The 22732-nt window shown below is 33.3% G+C and overlaps 3 protein-coding genes across 3 annotated transcripts in view; 2 read left to right on the top strand and 1 right to left on the bottom strand.

The window, feature by feature from the left end:
• Positions 1–12549, top strand: part of LOC129801053 (myotubularin-related protein 6) — a 37498-nt gene extending 24949 nt beyond the window's left edge. The window contains exon 7 of the mRNA XM_055845812.1: positions 7555–12549. Within this exon, the coding sequence (XP_055701787.1) occupies positions 7555–7821 (267 nt within the window). The 3' untranslated portion in view covers positions 7822–12549. The remainder of the gene's footprint in view (positions 1–7554) is intronic.
• On the bottom strand, positions 12469–13915 carry LOC129804562 (splicing factor 45). The gene has a single exon (XM_055851956.1). It carries the CDS (start codon positions 13791–13793, stop codon positions 12576–12578), a length of 1218 nt encoding a protein of 405 aa, XP_055707931.1. The 5' UTR covers positions 13794–13915; the 3' UTR covers positions 12469–12575.
• Positions 13916–13932: 17 nt separating this feature from the next.
• Positions 13933–22692, top strand: LOC129804563 (ribosomal L1 domain-containing protein CG13096). The gene is made up of 3 exons (XM_055851957.1): positions 13933–14041; positions 14104–14318; positions 21928–22692. The coding sequence occupies exons 2-3, from the start codon at positions 14104–14106 to the stop codon at positions 22652–22654; spliced, it is 942 nt and encodes a 313-aa protein (XP_055707932.1). The 5' UTR covers positions 13933–14041; the 3' UTR covers positions 22655–22692.
• The last annotated feature ends 40 nt before the right edge of the window (positions 22693–22732 follow it).

Below are 22732 nucleotides of genomic sequence, written 5' to 3'. Positions count from 1 at the left end.
CACATATCTTTCAGCAGCGAATGTTTCAAAAGATTTTAATCACATTTAATTTACGCAGTTACAATCTTCTCTGATTCGCAAATATCCCCATGCAAGAAATTTGCGCTAGCATCAATTTCTTTTCATAAAAAAGTAAATAAATAAAATTAAGTGAATGAGATTTCGTAGAATTCTTGAAATCGAAAGAGTGATTTTTCTTTTAGAAAGTATTTAGGAAAATATATTTTTATTAATTTGGAGTTCATAAAATTAAATCAATGAAAATTTACAGTTCAAAAATATTAGCAAAATATTGAAAATTTAAAAGATAATAATACTATTTCAGTAATTTTTATGAGAATTGCAAAAGAATTCATTCAACATTTTTTTCTTATCAAAAAATAAAGAAATTTTCAAAGTTCCAATTACAGAACTTAAAAATATAAAGTTTAAAGATTTACCTCCGAATTCAGGGGTTTAAAGGGGTTAATAAAGTAATTTAAGTTACGCCTCAATTCTTTTAGATAACTCATTAAATTTTAATAGTTTGGACAGTTGTTTGACCTTTAAAAGGACAAATGACCAATTTTCTGATTTTTTTCTTAGATTTAGTAAAAAAAAAATTTTGATTGATAATAATCCTTAAAGGATTTGTGATCAATTATTCTACGATAAAGATTTTCACTGATCAAACTCAAAGAAAGAGCAAAATATGCAGTATTTTTTTTTAATTTCCCACCGATCTGGAGCTTAACCAGCATGCAGACAAAAAGTCCTTCGAAAAATATAATTCATGGATCTCATGAGTTCAAGCACTTCGCAAAACTTGGACGCTTTCCTGTATACTTTGATTTTAAAGTCGCATTTTTTAGGTTTTTAAAACAAAATTTAGAGAAAGTTCTTTTTTACATTATCTGTATTAAAATTGAAAATACAAAATGAATTTAAGACAGGAGGAATTGAAATTTTTACAGCTCGATCTCAATGAGAGATCAGCCATAATTCGCTTTTTTCAATTTGTCATCGCCCTGAAGCGTAAACGGTAAAAAATATATCAACTTTCTGTTTTTGGTGACCACCAATAAAAAAAAGAAATATCTCCAGTTTTTCTTTTTTTTCATTATCCCTTTCCATCCCCTCCAAAAACATGTTTTTTGGTTTATTTCGAAACCGGCACCATAGATCTCTTTTGTTTTTGGATATGTTTTAGAGATAGCCTAAACTGACAATTCGTCAAAACATACCTATGACCGCAAAATTCGCCATTTTGAATTATTGAAGGTCAAAGTTCAATCACTTTGGAGAGCTTATTTATTAATTGATTTGGTTAAATTTGAATTTTTTGGAAATGTATTGAACGGTAATAAATCGGTTAAGTACCGATATTTGAATCATTTTTTTCAAAAAATATTTGTTTCTTGATCTGAAGTTTGTTCCCGAGCTATAGGTCAAACGGTAAGGGATATCAACTTTCGGTCGTCGAAAGTCATTCGATCCCCCATAAGTGGATAGTCTTTTCTCTTTCATTTCCCCTAACTCCTCTCCTTCATCCCTTGCAAAACCATGTTTGGCTCAAGATTTTTCATTGATTGTCAGACATGTTTTAGAAGTAGTCCTGGCGAACATTTTGTCCAAATATACCTATGACCGGTAAATTCGCCATTTTGAATTATTGAAGGTCAAATGTCAACCACTTTGGAGGGCCCATTTGTTAACCGATTTGGTTATATTTGGAGTTTTTTGAAAAGTATTGAAATTTCGTACCCGGCTTAATTAGTCTTTATCAGTAATGAATCGGTCAAGGACCGATTTTTTTATTTTCAAATGCGTTTGTGATTTATGAATCAAGTTGTTCTCTCATAGACCAGTAAGCATCAAAAGATCATGTGAAAAACTAATTCATGGAGAGTTCTATCTCGTGAGTTCGAACATTCCGTAAAGCTGGGACGCTTTGCCATCTCTTTTTCTTGAATATTTATTTTGAGTTTTGCATAAGCTTGTTACTAACCCCATAAAAAAATCCTCCCGAAAGAAATTTCATCAGAGTGTGAATTCTGAGATAGTGAGTTGATCATGTGATAAATTCACCGTCCTGAGATACCCTTTTCTAAGTGTTTCAAGAAATATTAACAAGAACGTAGCACTTGAAAATCTAAACTCTCATCTAAAGGGCAATCTAAACTCAGCTAAATACGTGAATTTCTCACGTGAGTAACTCACGGATCTCAGAATTTATACCCAGAGGATTTCCTGTATAAATTTCACCAGGTATCAAAGGAATTTTCCTCCACAAGTCTCCAAGATTACCCAACATAGGACTTCCAGTGGAATTGCTCGAGAAATTACCCACTAAAGAGTGGAAATTTCCCAAGTAGATCATAGGGTTTTCCTTTGAAAATTTCTTCTTTCGGAAAACACGATAACTTCATTTCTATGTGAGAAATTTCTATGTGCAATTTCCATTATCGTTCTCTAGAATTTCCCACCGAAATTTCGATATTTACGTCAGGATTTTTCTCCCTAAAATCTCCAACGATTTCAACAACGAGAATTAGGGTGGAATCTCTGGGAAAATTACCCCGCAGAGGTGTCGACATTTTCCAAAGAGATCCCATTAAATTCCCTTGGAAATTTTTCATTAAAAATTCCCTCGGAAAATTTGGCTAGTTCCCAGTGAGTTCCCGATGAATTCAAAGAGTAATTTTATGGAGGATTTCTACCGGCATTCTTGGGGATTTAGAGGAGAAATTTCCTCCTAGTGATTGGGAGAATTTCCTGGCCATTGCTAGAGGATTCCTTCAAATTTTCTGAGGAAAAGTCTTTGAATTTTCCAGACCATTCCCGAAGATTTCTCAGGGAAATCGTGAGAAAAATTCCTTCCAAAGATACATGAAAATTCCGTGGCGAGTTCAAGGGAAATCTTGAAGGAAATTCTGTAAAAGTTAAGCTATACTTCGGGCGAGATGGTTTTCTGGTTGCAATGAATAGAGCAATTCAAACAGGTGTGTGAGGCAGCACTATACATACGAGTCATCAACTGAGTAACAAAAAGGATAAGGTAAAAAAAGGGAAAAAATTAAGAGAACTAAAAGAAAAAGAAATATAAAGATAAAAAATAATAAAAGAAAAAAATTAAAAAGGAAAGAAAAAATGTGAGGAGGATATTTTATGGTTTTTCCCAAGGATTTTCCTAAGAATTATCCTCAAGTTTCTCCGATCTTTCCCGAAGAGTTTCCAGGGATTTCTTTGAGAAAAATCGCCTAGTTTTTCCGACCACTAACTTTCAGGGGAGTTCACGGGTATATATATTCCTGGGTAAAATCTCTCAGTTTTCCTCACCATTCTCGGAAAGTTCCCGGGGATTTCCTATAAAACTTCCAATAAAACTTTTTTTTAATATTTAGAGAATTTCAAAAAATTCTTGCGGATAATCTAAGATAATTTTTGCAAGCACCTAGCTAAGGAAGTGGGGCACCTTCGAATTGGGGCAGCTTTAAAATAGAACTTTTTTCTTTTATTTTAAATTGAAACTGGATCCTGCAGCGATATAATTTAACTTCACAAACAATTTATGAAGTTAAAATACATCATGAAAAGGCTTAATTCCATTCAAAAATAGTAGAAAAAGCCCAATTTCAAAGATGCCCTACTTCCCCATACGTGAAACCTTTGTGATTATCCCGAAGTTATTCATAATTTTTGAAAGTTTACTTTTACATTCTTTTGGATAAGTGAGTTAAGAAGAGTATCTGATTAAATTGCTGATACTAATGGCTATTAAATTAAATAGCTTTACTTAGAAACATATTCTTCTCATGGAAAAGCTCGTTCAATCAATAGAAAATAAATAAATAAATAATTCTTGCCCAGGAATTGACGCGGGATAGATATTTACAAGAAATTGAATATTTTGTCTCCTGAAAAATTGCTCAGAACGAATTATTGGTCCCCTGTAATTTCGAAAAAGCGCTATATATAAAGCGCGTGATAGATAGAAAAAACGCTAAAAATTAATTTTATCTCCTTATTTAAATATTTAAAATTTGGTTGTTTCCTAGATTTTGGGAAATTGGTTTAAATTTAAAATTGCTTTTACTGAATTTATTTGAGTTCAAATATTTTATAACACATAAATTCTTTATCCAAGAATCTACGTAAACAGGAAGGATTCCATCAGAAAATTAATGATAATATATTATTCAGCAACAGTTCAGGTGTCTCATCAAATAGTTAAACTTTGTACATTCTTTCTTTTTGATACTCACTCCGTATATCTTCTTGAAAAAAAGAGGAACATTCTTTCGGTTCAACATATTGAAATTTTAAACGAAATCTCGAGTGATAAATAGTTTGGAACTTAATGTTATAGGATAATTTGTTAGGAATGTCTCGAAATTTATGAGACATTTAGTAAAATCCCTAGTATTCTGATATTACTTTTTTTTTCCACCCACACGAGTTCGCTAATTTATTTCAGAGAGAGAGAGAGAGGCGTCTCTCCTAAATTTTAAATAAAACTTGAGGGTTGTTTAATTTGTTTGACATCAAGTAATTATAGAATGAATTTAAAATTACAAGCCACAAGAGAAGGGGGCAAAATTCATTGCTAATTCACCACGCAGATGCTGCTGGTAAATGAGACCTTAATTGAATTTATCTATTAAATTTTATATCAAAGTAACTGCTTCGCTCGTTTTGTGCACATACGCAAAAAAGGTTTAGCAATGTGGAGGATGGATGGTGGAATGTGAGTCTGGTGAATGGTGTGATAAATTGGTAATTCATTCACGAGTCACGATGAACATGAGGGGAGGCTTATTATAGGTGTTCCTTGATATAGAGCAGCACCACATCAACTTGGGAAGAATTAATAGTTTATGAATAAAAGATGAGAGAATATTGAAGTTAGTGGTGAAAGTACAGAAATCAGTGGAATAAATTGTTAGAATATCCCATTCCATGAAAGCTTCACTACCAAGGGGTGACTCATATAGAGAAACCCATGATAACTATGTCTAAGAAGTGTTTCACGAAACTTGAGAAACTCAAGTATTGTTTCGTAAAATCTAACAAGGTTTCACAAAACCTGGAAAATCCGCAAAAAAATTCAAGAAATCCAAGGAAAAACCTTAATAAAAATTCATAAAACGCGGGAAACTTTTAAAATGTTTCACGAAATTTAGAAAAAGTTAAGCAATTTATCGAGAAACCATCATATGGTTTCACGAAATTTAAAACCCCCATTGGAATAATTAAAAACAGCAAAAAAATTTAAGAAAAGTTTCCGAGAAAACTTCAGGGGCTTTCATAAAACTCGAAAAATCTTAATGTTTCACGAAACACTGACAAATCAATAATTTCACCAAATCCATAAAAAGGGCTTCACAAAACCGAGAAATCCAAAAAAATTGTTAAATAATCTAGAGAAAATCCCTTGAAACTCCTCCGAAATTCTCAAGAGTTGTTTTCCTAAACTCTACGAATCTTCAGAAAGTTTCTCAAAACCCAAAAAATCTACAATTTTCCAAAACCGAAAAAAAACTATCGAGACAATCAATGAATTTACCAGTGTTTTAGCTCCAAAAAAAACCAAGTCTAACTAAAATTTCTCAAAAAATCACCTTAGAGAGGAGAATTTTGAAAAATTTAGGACTACATTTCGTCCGTAGAAGATATTACAACGAACCTACATTTTTAGGTTCTTTTCATTAGTATACGAGATCTAATAAATAATATAAGACAAAGTAGGATAAATATAAAACAATTAATAAAAAAAATTGTTACATGTAGGAGCAAAACTAAGAACAGTTTCTTGTTCAGGAAACTTGAATGTACCTAACGTACCATGTGAGACCCGTGTGCCAAAAATCGTGTTGCATACTGAATAGAAATGACAGGACATTCCTAGTAGTAAAAGGATCTAAAAATAGCGTGGTGGTCCATAAATCCTTTAAAGACCATTAACCCTTTTAAGGACGATTGGGTCACCGGTGACCCAAAAATGGAATTTTTCCTACGGCCTTCTCAAGCTATGTTTTAGTCTAAAAAGTCCGAAAAAGGAGTTTTTCAGACCCTCAGTTTTTGACCTTCTCGTCCTTAAAGGGTTAAAGATAAGTTTATTGATTGCAGACCATGGTCAAGCCAAAATAGTTCAACATTTATGTTGAATTGTTCGCATCTTTTTAAGAATGAAAGGACATATGATGGATATCCTGGCTATTGAACTATTCAAAAGTATTCCGGTATGAATTGAAATTCATTATTATCCCTTAGAGAGTAAAAAATACGAATTTCAAAATTATTTGTATGAAAATTCATCTTGAACAGCCAGGTAACATTAAAAGGATTCCTTGTTATCAAAGAAATCTTCAGATGGTTTCGCAAGTTTAAATAAATCTGAAAGTTTTGCGAATACCGAAAGATCTTTAGAAGGGTTTAGAAAATTTGAGGAAAGTTTAAAAGACTTCTTAAAATTCGAGAAACCTAAAAATTTCGAAAAAGAAAACTTTGGATTTCACTAAAATTGAAAATCTCTATAAAACTGTCAAGTATAATGTACGAAAAATGGCTTTAAAACTCGAGAAACTTTTAATAGGGTTCGTGAAATCAGAAAAACCTCCAGATAGTTTTCCGGATCCCGGAAAACTTACGAAGATTTCACGAAATCCAAATAATCTTAAAAGTATTCGAATATATATAAAAGTCTTTGGGAAGTTTTGCGAAACGTGAAATGCCAGAAGACCCAAAAATTGTTAGTATAATAATAATAGAAAAATCATTAAAGGATTTTATGAAACCTCAAAAATTTTTGTGAGTGTTTTCGAACAGACTTCTGTTCGCTTTTTACGTAAGCCCAAGAGTAGGGCAAAGTACTTTCCCTTATAACGTTCATGCCTTCGAATATTGTGAATTTTCTTTTAGTTTTCCTAAGAGATTTACACATTTCTATTAAATATTAGTTGGCTTATCATCAATTGTTGATAATTCCATGATAATTTAGTGTACATCTCTTAGGAAAAATAAAAGAAATTCACATTATTCGAAGGCATGAACGTTCGAACACTGAGAAAAAAGAGGGTGCGATTAACTAAAAAAGCATAATATTTACATCGATTTCGGATCAATAATGCAGGGTAAAATTAACATTTCCGGAATGTTATTTTAACTTTTTCGGATTTCTCTCACTCAGTGAAGGGAGAGCACTTTCCCCTATTTGTGTGATTCCCAATTCCACCAATTTCACCCAAATAGAGATGGTAAAAAATTCCTGCCTCCAGCCAGGCTTGAACTGGGAGCCTTTTACTTTCGAAAATTTTCAGAAATTGAAGCCAACACTGAGAAAAAAAGATCAATCAATACTGCAGGGTAAAATTAACATTTCCGGAATGTTATTTTAACTTTTTCGGATTTCTCTCAATGTAAGAAACGATGTACCCCTTGTCACTGGGATATATGAATGATTAGCCCCTTGTTCACTTCATAAATCCAGATCTAAAAGAGGAAGTTAGGTGTGGGGGAGAGGGGAAATGTTGTAGAGAAAGGTGAAAAGCTTTAAGAAAGGGATTTTCTTCGCAGATTTCAGAGACAAATTGTGAGCTTCAGCAGATAAATGCGGAAATGGAATCTGTGGCGGTGGATTGGAAATCCATGAGAAATGTTACGGTTTGCTCATGCTCAACACCATTCGATCAGTTCAGTCGGAAGAATCACTGCTGGAAATGCGGCGAAGTGTTTTGCTCACGCTGCATTGTCCGAACTGTTCCATTGGCTGGACACAACAGTGGCAATCCAGTTCCTGTCTGTCGCTCATGCTTCAGGGCTATCCAACAGACGACACCGTAGTTCGACTGTGGGAAGGATTAACCACCAACCCACCTGATTTGATATTTATCCTTCGCCTTTTACTGCACCTTTTTGTTTTTCCCCCCAAATTCCTTTTAATTTTATTTTCGCCGTGCAACATTTTTTTTTCTTGGCACAACATCTCATAAGGGAACTAGGCCTTTAATCATTTTTTTTCTTACACAAAGATGGGACTTTTAGTCCCAAGCTCTGTTGAATAAAGTGCAGTGAAGTCTACTGGATGGGATTCGAAATCTTTTAATATGAAAAAAAAATTCTGGTGATCTAAAGGGGATTTGAACCCTAGCACATTTGCGTCATAAAGCAGTGTCTGTCGTGAAGTTATCCGCACTCTGTAGTTCAATAATTTCTTCAAAATTTGTTTTTTTTTATGATTAGAAAAAAATATATATAATAAAAAAATATATAATTTATTTTAAGTCATATTTTTTCAATTTTTAAACCACTTATCATTCACTTTCTGATTTTTTATATGTATATTACATTTTCGAAATTGAAATATTTTCTAAAATGAGACTTTAAAGTTATTTTTAAAATACCCAAGCAAAATGTAGGAGAGTTTTTGAATTTTTTGAAGTGTGAACTGTTCCTAAACTGATATTAATTTCAGTAAACCGCGAACTCAATTCTCCCTATTTTTTAAATTGAAAATTAGTTTTGAATTAATTTTCTGGGAATTTTCGGAAATGGATATACGATCCTACAAAACAGATCGGAGTAATAAAACGAAATGGAAAGTAGAAAATGTACACAAATTGCTAAGAATTCACAGGATTGGCAACCTTTTTTCCGTGAGAGGGCACTGTTTTCTGTCGTAAGTGGCGCTGGAAACTGTTCTCATTTTTTTTAATTTTCAAGCTTAAAGTTAAAAAGTTTAGGTAATTGAATTAAAATTTATGGGAAAAATGAAGAAAATCAATTTTGAAAATTTACACTGTGCGACAAAATTTAGGTTTTTGTGGGTGTTTCTGACGAGAGTGCAAAAACTTGTTAGAGGATTATTTAGGGATCTCAAATCTGAAATCGGTTTGTCCGGGTCACGTCTGGATTTTTTTAAATATGCATTTTTAGTTTTTTGCTGTTTTCTAAAATTCAAAAATTTATATTTCCGGTTCTAATTATCCGGTGGTAGTCACATAAAGCTAAGATAAGATAAGATTTTGCCAGGGGTCAGTTCTCCATTTCGGATATTCCGATGCATCCAGGCCACCAATTGGGCCCCTTATGCTTCCCCACTCCTATTCTATCTTATCCCCCGATACGGGTAGCCGCTCTATATCGCAGCTCTGTGTGGACAATCAGTGCCGTTACTATATCACAGCATCCCTTCTCGGTGTGTGTTTGGGATCAGTGACAGCGAATATTTGTATCGATTGAAGTACCACTTTCACATCGAAACTCGTTTTCGTACCAGCCTCTATTGTTTTTAGGCGGTTCACTTTTTTGCCAATATGCACCATTGACATTACTATTCATTCATTCACTGGACGAATTCGAAGCCGATATGGCATGAGAAATCTTTTTTCTGCTGCCGCTCAGCCACGAACCCACGACCTCGCAGTCACAGAGCCACTGCTCTATCCACTGACCCACTCGAGGCGCCACATAAAGCTAAAATGACGCGCAATTTCATCCTCTATAACTCTTGTAAACCTATCAAGAACCTACGATGAAAATAAAGTGTATTTTTTAAAGATTTTTTTGAAAAAGTGCACACAAAATGGTGCATTTTTCTGTATTTTTTCCATGTTATAATAATTCTCCCACTTAGATAGAACATTTTATATGCCAAGTACTATGCCTAAAAGTGAGTAAATTTAATATTCTTTCATATCTTTTTAGTTTGAATTTTCTATCTTAATTCGTTTATTCACAATAATTTATTGAAAATAAAGTGCATTAAAATCTCTTATTATATATAATTGTATTGGTATCTTTGTCTAACCTACTGAAGAGCATTTTCTTTTGCACTCTCACTTATACATTTCATATAAAAAGAGGTGAAATGAAAGAAAGAGACGTATATGGAAATTGAGAAAGAAGAATAGTTGTTTGGCACTCATGAATTATCGGAAATTATTTCAGGACTTCTTCACTTGAAAATATTTTATCTTTTGAACCTTATAGTTAAATATTTTTACAGGACTAAAAATCAATTGTATACTGAAAAGGTGTGATTAGAAGGAATCACACCTACAAAAAATTGTAAACGATTTAGTACAATCTTGTAAAATATTGTTTTATGCGGAAAAGTAACAAGATGTTTACCTCTCCTTGTTTTCATAGATTTTTATTAAATCTTGCAGTATTTAAACTATACATATCTTATTAGACCCAAATTCACTAGGATTGTTACAGAAATTCTTGTAAATTTTTTTTCAAAATCTAGTATTTATTAGTTTCTCAACCGATGGAGTAAAGAACAACAAAGGTTTCCTTTTATTTTATTTATTTTTTCTTTTCAAAATGCCTACGGAATTTTTTCTATGAAATCATTTGTGAATTTTGTGTAAATTATAATCATGATTTTCATGATATTAATACCAAAAATTAAGCACGATATGTTTTCTCTAGAGAGAATGATCTGAAAATTGACGTTAGAAACCATTCCCGATCGAAAAATCTGAATTTTTTTTGTTGAAGAAAAAATTTGACAATATTTTTACAAGATTTTACAAAGAAAAATTTTATAACGAGTATCAGCCAAAATAATAGAGTCGTTTTGCAAAGCTTATATTTTTTTAACCTTTGTATTTTTTCCCAATTTGTTGATATAATTCTGCAGTAGAAATCTTCAAATTATTAGAATCGTAGAATAAGAGTTGGTTTGGCCGCTAGAGGTCTCTATTTTACACATAATACGTCAATAGTGAAATTCAGTTCAGCCAAAAAAACTGGAAAACTGTCATTTATGATTTTATAAATATGGCTTTATTTAAACTTATTTAATTTAAATAAAAGTGGTCCTATTGTGTTGTTCAAACCAAATTTCACCATTGATGTATTCTGTGAAAAATAGAGACCTCTAGCGACCAAAACAACACTTATTTGACTTAAGGCAATTATTTCAACATTTCTGTCAAAATTATTTCAACGAATTGGAATAAACAAAAATACTAAAGGTAAAATAGTGGTCTTTGCGGAGTTGATTCTATTATTATGTCCGCCACTGTAGATAGCGAAAAATCTGGGTATACTATCTTTCCAATATTCTTTTTTTTTATATTTTTGCGAATATTATTTTTTTCCATGATTCAAATTTTCTAAAATTAAGTTTAACAAGATTTAACTAGTCATAGGATTTTAAAAATAAAGAGGAAAACTCTTTCGGTTTGTTCGTTAAAGTTAAAACATTCTCTATTAAATTCTATTTTTTTTTTATTTTCCAAAATCTAGAATAAAATTTTTAACTATTTCTTCATTAAAGATTGTCAAAAAATGACAACGTTTATAACCAATTTATTCTAAAAAAAATAAATTGTATGAATAAATAGTTATTTATACAGAAATCTACATTGCATTAGCTTTTACAGTAGACTCTCGCTCAATCGGGCGAAAAATTTTGTTGACAATTTACACGTTTAATTATGAAGCTAATTCGCTGTCGTTCTTCCTATTTTATCGTGATTCTTTATAATTGAGCGCTTTTTGTGGAATTTACAAAGGCTTTGACGCTCAATTCTATCGCTAAAGCGGATGACATTTTGCCCCATATTCCCGATTGAGAGAGTCTACTGTACAAGGTATAATATTATTGGAAATATTCCCAGTAATTTTCCTGAATTCTGAAATTTCCTGAACTATTTTAATACAAATACAAAATTAAAGTAATTAAATAAATAAGTTCTAAACTAACTGAGAAAAAGAATATATTTTATGTATTAAATATTACATCAAAGTTCAAGTTCTGAAAAATTGCTCAAAATTCCATAATCTAATCCTAAAATTGAAACCGGTTTTAGACCCTTCCAAAACCGATTAACCGTCTTATCATAAAAACCCGGTTACTTGGAATCACTAGCTAATATGCATATTTATTTTCCATTGCGAATATTTTCATCCTCTCAAATATTTTTTAGTACATGGCTGTTCTCATGTTCTTCTGCATTATCGACTTTTCTTTGTATTGATTCCTGTCACGGCTATTTGTGGTTTTGAAACACAAAGAGCACTTGGGAAAAAAGCACACGAGAACAGACTTGTACTAAAAAAATGTTCTGAGCAGATTTCCCTTTTTTCATTTTTATTTGGAATAGCACCATAATGAAGGATTCCCAAAAGAATTAAAATTTGTTGCACAGCGTTAATAAAGAAGACACTTTTCTGGCCAAAGACTTTAAATTATTGTGATGATTTTCTTTTCTAAAAACAAAAATGACTTAGGCTATAGGAAAAAGTTTCAAGATAAAATATATTAAAAGTGAAAAATGGAGTATTCCACATGATAAAAAATTAGTGCACATTAGAGCTTTTATCTCTCTCAGGCATCCTGGAATAAATTGAGGATGTGAGTGAATATTTTTCAATGCAATTCAGCTTCAAAAAAAAGGAAGAAAGAAGGAAAGAAATAGTCAAGGACCAAGATTCCAAATTTGGTCGGAGGAAAAAAAAAAGAATAATTGTGAATTTAGAGGATATATTGGTAGTTTATTTATTCTATGTCAATGTTCGATTTTCAAAATAAGAGAATAAAGAATTTAAATTACATTTTGAGGCGTGGATGTTTTTAGTTCTTAGCCGAGAAGTTGGAGATTTTGGAATTTTTCAAAATCATAAAATCCAGCTTTTACTTGTCTCCCGCCGAAGAATCGTCCATTGAGGTCTACTACAGCCTTAATGGCACTCTCAATCCTCTTGAATTCCACAAATATCCGAACAGCTTCCTCGGGATTGACATCAGGGATCTCATGGATTACCACTGTGACGACATCTCCGTACTTTGTGTTGCATTCATCTTTGACTTCGGGCTCGAGTTCGGAATCCACATCTCCAGGACCAACCATATTGCGCAGGAGGACGACTTTGCTGGGTGACTTCATGATTTCCGTGATGCTGGGCTCTGACGTCTGTGGAGGCGGACTGGGAACTGTCGGTGGGGGCATCATGAATTCCTTCTCGTGGATAATTCGTCCGCCACGCTTGGAGGTTTTCTCAACCTGAAGAGCAACTGCCATTCCTTGTTCCTGCTTGCCCAATCCCTGGCCATCCTTGAAGCCATACTTTGCCATTATCTTTGCCGCAACACTGCTACTTCCATATGCAGCCACATTGGCCAGGGCTGACTTCTCAGACACCACCGTGCTGTTCTCCTGGAGCGAAGGTGGTGGAGCAATTGCTGCTCCCATTGATGCCCTTCCAGCACTTGGCGGAGACTTACTGTAGCTCTCCTCGTCGTCAGAATGAACAGCCGGTCTCCCTCCAAAGCCCATATACTTCACTGGCGGCGAACCATCCTCTCCCAATCTTGCAACTCCTGGAACTCTTCGTTTTGTGTTTCTCTCCTCGCGCTTCCTCTCTTCCCGCTCCCGTAACTTCTCCCTCTCCTTGTCCCGCTTGTCCTTCACCAGCTTCTCGTACTCATTGGGCCACATGGGATCATATTCATCCACCACATTCCACTCAACTTCCTCCGACGTGGATTCCCGTAGCAGGGTTTCCGGAGTGGGAGCTGTTGCTGGGACAAAAGTGCTCTTGGGCGTACTCTTGACCTGAGGCGGCTGTAGCCGCAGCACCTCACTCTGTGGCTTGAAAATATCATCAGGATTGTCCTTCTTACCCTTCAGATCAATCACTGGGGCAAGAGTTGTGGCTTTCCGGGGGATATTCCGCGGTGGGACATTGACAGCAGCCTTCTTCACTGCTAACTGCGTCTGCAGCAATTTTATCCCTGATGACCATCCATCTATCTGGTCAGGTCGTTGCTTTGTATCCAAATCATCGTACAGAGCCATGATTTTCCAACAAACACCCTCTTTTCACTCAATTTTCACAGATTTTTCACTTCTCCACAAAAAGTAAACAATAAACCCAATAAACCCGTCAACCACTGGGTTTAACGAAGAACAACTCAACGAAGACAGCTAAAAAACTGAACGAAAACCCTCTTGTCATTGTCAAGTAACACGTGTTTTGTGCAGCAAAATAAACAAAACTTCCTGCAGGATTTCTCTCAAATTTAAGGAAGTTTATTGAAACAAAAGTAAGTTAATTTGTTTCTAAAAAGCCCTGCTTCAATACTAACAAATTATTCTTTTCACCAAGATGACTGAGAGTAAGAAAACAAAGAAAAGTAAAGAGTCCTCGTCAGAGGTACCAACGGTGATGCGTAGTACAATTCTCAAGGCTGTTGAGGCAATGCAGAAGGGACTCCAGGAAAAGGGTAAAGGCAAAAAGTCCATGCTGGATATTGACTTCAAGTATACCCTCCAAGTGGGCATGTTTAAAATCCCCAAAGGGTCAGGAAGACTGCATAAAGTGTAAGTAGAAAAAAATCCCATGAAGCCGATAAGAATATAGGGGCGACAGGGGCTAAGTCAGACAGAGAATTAAATTTTTTTTTATATATTTTTAAAAAATATGCTAAATTGTGTGATAAATATTTGATTACACGAGATTTGTTCAATATGTTCCTTTGGAAAGTGCGTCTGTCAAATTTATTCATTACAATTACTGATTTATTTGAAAGTTTTGGTCAAAAAATTCAATAGGTATTGGAAATGATATGAATGACTCATTTAAGTCCGATTAGTATATTTAATCAAGAATATAAATAGATTTACTTACCTCCATACGTAATTAAAATTCATGCATTTTATACCAAGTTGTTATTGACAAATTTTTGGATTTTTATTTTGTCATTTCGAATGCACTAAAAGTCTTTCGATAATTCTATTCAGTTCTCTAGTCTTCACAGAGGCAAAAGCTCTGGAACCTTTGTAAAAGTTAAAAAAAAATAAGATTTTTGTATTGTTGATCCCTGATAACGTGTATATTAAAATTTTAAAGGGGTCCTACTTTTGTTATTTTATTTAAAGTTTTTGGTCTTATAAAGGACCATTTTATGAATCCGCGAATAATTAAAATAATCTTGATAAGAAGGATCAAACCAAAAGAAAATTAGAAAAATCCCCACTTTCAAATAAAATTCTTTAATTAAAAAATGAACTAAAGACTGAAAAGTAGGTTGAACTTCAAAACTGGTTTCAAGCTAAACTTTTAATCTCATTATTATTCAAAATAAATTTAGCTTAGTAATTTTTTTGAATATTTTTTACTTTTCAAGTATTATTTTTTTTTATTTTATTTTTAATAATAATATTAATAATAAGTATTATTTTTCCATAATCACGCTGGTTTTCTTATTAATTGTTCTACAATTCTTATGATTTGCTGAACATAAAATGTTTATTGAAGAGTTTACAAAGAAAAAAACATTTTTTTCTTAAATTAATTTTTGTTTTGTAATGCAAAAACATAAAAATATTTTTAAAATCCTGAAAATAAATCAGAATAAATCTCCTAGATGTGTAAGGGGTGTAAGGCCATTGAAACTTTAAATTACTATAGCACAGACGTCTTTGAAATTTTGCACCTTTTCTCCAGAAAAGATTGATTAGTGATTAACTATAGGGATTTTTTTCCTTTTTTTCTTGAATCACAACATATTTTACAAGGCAAGACGTGGCGTAAATCCCATCGAATATTTTACTGCAAAAAATTCGAAATTTTAATTTTTTTCTAATTTTTTTTTCGCTTAATTATGAGCTATAAACTTACCTGCTAGGAAGATGCGGGGTACCTTTGAGATTGGGATTTTTTACTCCCAATTTGTAAAACGAAATAGGACTTATCATTATGTAATTTAACTTTACAATTGGCTTATGGAGTTAAAGGCCTTGACAGACATGAGGATTAGCCGAGAGACGGCTTAGCGTAATTATATTCAAAATAATGGTTAAAATACATTTCCATCATTTTCCACTAAGTCGTCTCTCGGCTTAAGTCGTAAGTGTGTCTAGAGCATAAATTACATTACGGGAAGGGCTAATTTCATTTAAAAATAAGAGAAAATGCCAAATTTCAAGGGCTTCCTACTTCCCTCTATGACATTGTCTTTGGATCTAAAGACAATGCTCTATGATAAAATATTTGGATTTTTGATTTCTGATAAATGTAAAAGTAATCATGCTGAATACTGTAATGATAATTTTTTCAAATTATTCTCCCAAAATCATGTCTCAAGTCTTAACATTCTGATGCTGTTTTATAAATTTCGGAGTTTATGTTAAAAATTATATTATATTAAACAAAATAGACTTGGAACTTCGGGATACCTTCCCACAAGTGCACCAAAGTTTCCTTATAATCCATTTTTGTTAAAGAATTTATTGATATTTTTTTTTTCATTTTTGAATATGTTTTAGATTTTAATTAAGGTTTCTCAAAGTTACATCTTAAAAAGGCTCTATAGAGATGTATTTACCAACCGAATGGGGTCATATTTCGGATCGTTATAAGGGTTTTGGAATTTTTAACAAAATTATATCGGTTTCAATCAGTTATGAATCGGTAGTGAAACGATTATGAATTGATACGAAATTTTTATAAGGACATGAATTGAATTACTCCCAACCTACTTTTTTGGGTGACCTTTTGAATGATTGATAGATCGGTTCAAATCGGTTAGAGTCACGAGTTTGAGTAATAATAATGTAAGAATAATGTTCTGAAAACCATCCCATACGTTGATTCAAGGAATAAATATCACTCTTATTTCCCTCCTACGCCTATAGTTTTCTACATTCTAGTGCTCTACTTTTTTTATGGAAATATCTCAAGAAATAGTGATCTAATTACCTCCGTTCTCAGATATGCTCTAGAGACTGTTGTAGCGAATATTTCATCCATACATTACAAAAACGCCCACACTTCCTTAGTAATGGTAACAGTTTAGTTAGAAGAGAAGTATTTCTTTTGATCAATTTTTTAACCTAAGAGATAGAGGTAGCCATTTTATCTCACTAAAGCTCTCTCAGCTCCAGAAACCAATCTTTAGGGAACTGAAGAACTTAATCATAGAAGACCTTCATTCTTGAATATGTTTTAGGAGTAGTCAAACCGGATATTTCACCCTCAAGCACCAATTCTCTCTGAAAATTTCTTCTTTTTATTTTTAATTCCAGTATTTTTTTAAACTATAACATTGCTGTACTTATTATAGCATCATGAAATAACCCCCTTGGCCGGATAAAAATGCATTAGGCTTATACAAAATTTCGATCTCAATATATTCTCCTCTATTGGCCACAGAACTCGGAAATATCAAAAGGGTATTTTCGGAGAGTATTGGTGTTTCAGGGTGAAATTTCCGCTTTGACTACCACTTATCTAAAAATGAAAGGTATCGATGGTTTATTTCTTGAGATATTTCTAAGAGATATAATTGGTAACTTTGATAATTTTTTGCATTACCGATCAATTTGATCGGGTATGGTAGGAATGGGTACTAAAAAATATCGGTAGGTTTAAAGTTAAAGCATGATTCTTGACCGGTTTGAAAACCGGTAAATAATGCGAAAATACTTTTGAGATATAGCATCTAAATCTTGAGTTCGAGCATTTCGCAAAGCCCGGAACGCTTTGCCACCTCTTTTTCTTTCATTATCAAAAAAAACTTTTTTTAATTTTATCGAGATCAAGAGATCAAAAAAAAAAACAAAATCATTGAACAAAAACGTTTTCCTATAAGGATAGGGGAGTTCGGGGCAGTTAGCCACGGATAGTATTAGATAGTGGGGTATTATAGTTTTCTTTAGAGAGAATATTGATCTAATTCAGGGGGGGTCGGTTTCCTATACTTCCAATGCTTTCGAAATGGAACCTCAATTTTCTATATACCTCTCACTCACTTGTTTGGAAAAGAATAGCAAATGAGGGAGTGAGACAAACAATAGCAATTTTCGATGGAAGAAAGAATCTTGATTTTCTGACTCTAATGCAAATTAAAATCAAATGTACTCGGGCAACTTTTGTTTAAATAGGGTAAAGATCATATTTCATTGAAAAGATATGATGAGAAAAGAAAGATAATCGTGTAAAAACGAAAAAACCAATCTGTAAATAATGCCCGAAATGACATTTCAAGAGAGTCGAAAGAGAGAAAGTGGGTGGGGGAGAGACCTTCACGGGAAATATGTGATTCGCTCAAAATTATTACTGGAAAATTAACTCAGGTCAAAGTTAATGCAATTTTAGATCTATTATGTTAATTTGGTTGAGGTGTTATTTCTTAAAATAAATTAAAAAATCAAAGAGAGTGCAAAAATTCTCTCGCGAATCTCTCAATTTTCTCAATTTGACTCCCCCATAACAACAGTTCTGCAGTTAGGATTTTCATAGGACATGTCCACTGAATTTTAAAGACATGTCTTATTCGCACCCAACACGTTATAAAATCTATTGAAATAGGGTAAATTAAGCTATTTCAAAACCTGCTCCAAATGGAAATTTTTCGCTACTCCAAATAGAAACGTCACTGTTTTCATGATAAATACAGTACTACATTATTATATTAATATATTTTCTATACCACAGTTTCATTATTTAGTTAATTTTGCTCCAAATAAAACGAAAATCCATTCCTATTCACACATTTTAATTTGTTGATTTCTCAGAAAGATTAAAAGTGTACCTTTTCACCATCGAATTTTTCATCGATTGACCATGTTTTCCAATAAAAAACGCAATAAAGTGACTGTTGTTTATTCGTTTTGTTTAACATTTATGTCATATTCCTGGCTAATTTTAGTTAAATTAAGTGCCAATCTTTATTGTTAAGGGTAAATGAAGTTTTCAAATGAAATAAATACCTATTTCGTGAGCAACAAGGGTTTTTTTTCTGAAGTGTCTGCAAATGCTTCAATAGGAAATCCCGGAAATAGGATTTTTTTGGAGAGATTTTCTTATTGTTTTAGATGGGAAAGGAGAAAAGACCAGGAATAAGAACAAATTCTGCACTCAGGAGCAACTCAGGAGCAAGGTTATGGAAGCCTTTCGTCGCGGTTCCACTTACACTGTTTGTCTCCAATTAGAAAATTTCCTTGTCTCCATTTGGATTAATATGTTTCCAATAGAAGCATTTTACTTTCGCGTATTTCTCTTGTATTTAAGAAGTTTTCAAATTATATCTAAAGAATTTTCACTAAACAGTAACATTCTAGAAGAGTCAAGGAACAAATTTATGTAATTCTCTTCAGAAAAAATATGAACTTAATGTGTTGAATCTTCTGTCAAAGTTAAAGCGTCTGGAAATGGTTTTGAATTAGGACATTTACCCTACCAAATTATTTTGTGAAAAGTGTTTAAAAACTAAAAAGAACTAAATGGTATAATATTGTTGAATAAAATAAATAGCAATATGAAGAAGTAAGGCGAGATAAAAATGGATTATTAAAGAAGAAAACGACACATATTAATTATTCTGAAAAAATTATAACAATTCTAATTTTTGTGACTATTTCACTCATTTTAATGCTCAACCTTAAGGAGAGAACAGTATATTACTTCATAATAAGGAGCACAAAAAGTTATTAAAAAAATTAACTGGAAAAACTAGTACGTATTTTTCATCTATTTTTTGTGCAAAAATATTCAATATTTTTCTATCGAATTCTTTTTACTGAAAAGCTCGTCAAATTCGAATACTTATATTATTATTATTATTATTCGAATATATGAGATAGTAACGGTGAATAATGGCTAATGGTTAATCGTGAACGTGTAAGGCACATCGAATCAAAGGCGTCATTAGGAAAACGCGATTTTAAGATTTGGGTAAACACGTACGTAAAACCGAGGGAAAACTCGAAATTTTTCTAAGTGTTAGAATTTAAAAAAAAAATTGTCAAGGGGGTCGTTAGGAAAACGCGATTTTAAGATTTGGGGTTGGGGTACAGTGGGTTGAGGCAGAGACGGATGGGAACCATTATTAGAAAGATCTAACTCTCAGATACAATATATGTTAAAATTAAATCGAAATCCCTTCATAAATACAGAAAATGCAGTCCGATCAAGACATTTTTGATTATAGCTCGGGTCAGGGAACATCGAGGGAGGAGTGCGACCCACCGTTGGAAAGGCCTCGACCTGAACTACAACATACTAAAATTTAAAGAAAAACCATCGTCCAGTTTTCGAAATGTTCGAGATTGATTAATCGAAAATCGATTTTTTGATTAATCGGACCTTCGATTAAATCGGATGGAATTGGGGTGTCATAAACTTTATGGTACCCCACAAGAGCTTTCCAAAACAACAAAATTTTTCGAATTCCGATAATTAGAAGCGTAGATATGACCATTTGAAAATTGAATTTTGGACCCCCCCTCTAACTCAGGTCAGGGGGGTCCGGGGGGCTTAAGTTTAGTATCTATCGAAAGCTCTTAGGCCCAGCTATAACATACTAAAATTTGAGCCCGATCGAAGCTATAGGGGCTGAGTGTGTAATGAAGAAAACAAATTTTAGGTGAATTCCAAAATGGCGGAAGAAGGAGGTGGGGATGGATCTGACATAACCTACTTTTAGCCGCCCATCAACGTTTAGCCTTTGACTCAAATTGCTTGTCGATATCTCTCTCCGTTCTCTCTCCAAAAGTGGTTATACGACGGACGGACGGGACGTCCACGAAAATCGATTTTTCGAAGTAATACAATAATTTTTATTAACCCTCTATCTTGTAAGACCACCTCAAGACGGTCTTAACAAAAATCACATTTACAGCGATTACAATATTTTTATTTATTTAAAAGTGCTATAGTGTCCTCGGTAATAGTCTTATAAACATCTCTTGAAAGTTTGAACTCATTTTAACTCTTCGTTTAGTTGCTATTCTCAGTTTTGTGTGATAGGTTAGTGAAAAAACAACAAAAAATATTTTTGCAAAAAAACTCATTTCCAATTTCAAGAAAAATACCGATTTAAAGTTATCTGACTAAAATAAATTTATTTTTTAATGAAAGATGTCTTTCTGTTTAGTATTTTTTATTTAAAAAAATTGAAAAAGGCAAAAATGTGAATAATAGAAGCAAAAAGAGTTTCAAAAAAAATTTATATTTTCCCACCATGCGCCTAAACTAAAAAGAGATAATGAAGAATTGATGGTTTTTTCGACTTTATTGGATCATAATTATCTTAAAAAACATTTTCTTACAACTTTTTTCGCATATTCAAGAAAATACTGTTAGTTAGATGGTTAATTTACCTGTAGTGTTCAAACATAAACTCAGTGCTCCAAATTGTAAGTTGCCCAAAATAGTGCCATTTTCATATTAGTATTAAATATTTAATTCCCACGAAAATATAGCAATAGTCTGGTAAGACGAAGGATTTGTCCGAGGATGTTTTTCCGACATGTGAAGTGACATTATTTATAGGGCTCTCTCTCAAAAAGAATTTTCTCGAAAGAGAGAGCTCCAATTCTCAGTCGATTTTCAATGTGTTCGGACAAATTATTTTCCATAAACAGTGTATTAGGTGATAGTTACTAATTAGTTTTAGCATTAGTGAAAATATGGTTGAGGTGTTATTTCGGAAAACAGTAAGTTTTATTATAACTCATTCGAGTCGGGGGTTTCTCTGAGAGAATTATAACTCCAGGGTCAAATTAGGTGAATGTGGACAGAGAACTCGCGCTGTGATTGGCTTATTTTATTTCTCCCAAGTACGTCCGAAATCGGTTTGTTTGGGAGACAGCGATATCAAAAAATGTTCCATTTTATTCTTGTTTACGAGGGGGCTTGATCTAATTACTATTTATTTGGAATAATCAACTGCCCCCTCCCTACTCCATTCAATATTTATTAGTTGGATTTAAACATGTTTTCCATAAATTATAAGCAAGGAAAAATTTAATTTGCTGGCTAAACTACCCCGGTCTCCCCTAAACTGATTATAAATCTGCCATATTTTATAGTTAGCGAAAAAACAAAATTTGTCATATTTTGCCCCCCGTTCCCCTATCGAATATTTTAAAGTTTCTGCGTTTACCTTTTACCAAATTTCTGCAATTCTCAAAATCCTTCTCCCAGGCTTCTCCCGCACAGCCTTATCGATGACATGGACGAAGTATGCTTATTTGTCAAGGATCTCGAGCGTGGGACCAAGAAAGATTTTCAGCCCACGAAGGATCACTTTGAGGATGCTCTGAAAGCAGCAGGTGTCACGAGGATCAATCGTGTGGTTCCTGTGAATGAACTCAAGACGGAATATGGACCTTTTGAGGCAAAATTGAAACTTTGCCAGAGCTTTGATGTTTTTCTGGCGGATTCGCGAATCTACACAAGGGTCATGCCGCTCGTCGGAAAGCATTTTCTGAAGCGCAAAAAACTCCCAATTGCCGTGAAGTTGGACTGTGAGGATCTCAATGAAGCCGTGGCCAAAGCTCTGAGGTACACAATCTACCGACAGAATAACTGCGGGAATGTTATAGCTATTGATGTGGCAAAGCATACGATGGCGCAGGAAGACATTGCAGATAACATTGAAAGTCTCCTTGGGCAGATGGAAAAAGAGATTCCAGGAGGATGGGCAAATATCAAGAGTATCTACGTGAAACCAGCCAAGGATGATCCCATTAGCATTCCAATTTACTTGAATGCAGACTCTGGGCAGAATGTCAAAGTGCCCAAGGTGATTAGTCAAAAGGAGAAGATTTTGCAGAAGAAGAGGAAACATCTCAATGAGACTCTTGAGGATTTGAGCTTCACCGAAAAGGGCAAATTCACTGGCATCAAGAAGAAGAAGATCAAGGCATAAAATATTTTATTGAATAAAATGCGTTTTTCTAAAGTTTATTACCTTTCTATCTTTTCTGTTTTTCTCTCCCAAACGTGT

The sequence above is a fragment of the Phlebotomus papatasi genome, chromosome 2 (assembly GCF_024763615.1).
Source record: "Phlebotomus papatasi isolate M1 chromosome 2, Ppap_2.1, whole genome shotgun sequence".
Classification (NCBI taxonomy): domain Eukaryota; kingdom Metazoa; phylum Arthropoda; class Insecta; order Diptera; family Psychodidae; genus Phlebotomus; species Phlebotomus papatasi.
This window is presented reverse-complemented; position numbering and strand designations above follow the sequence as displayed.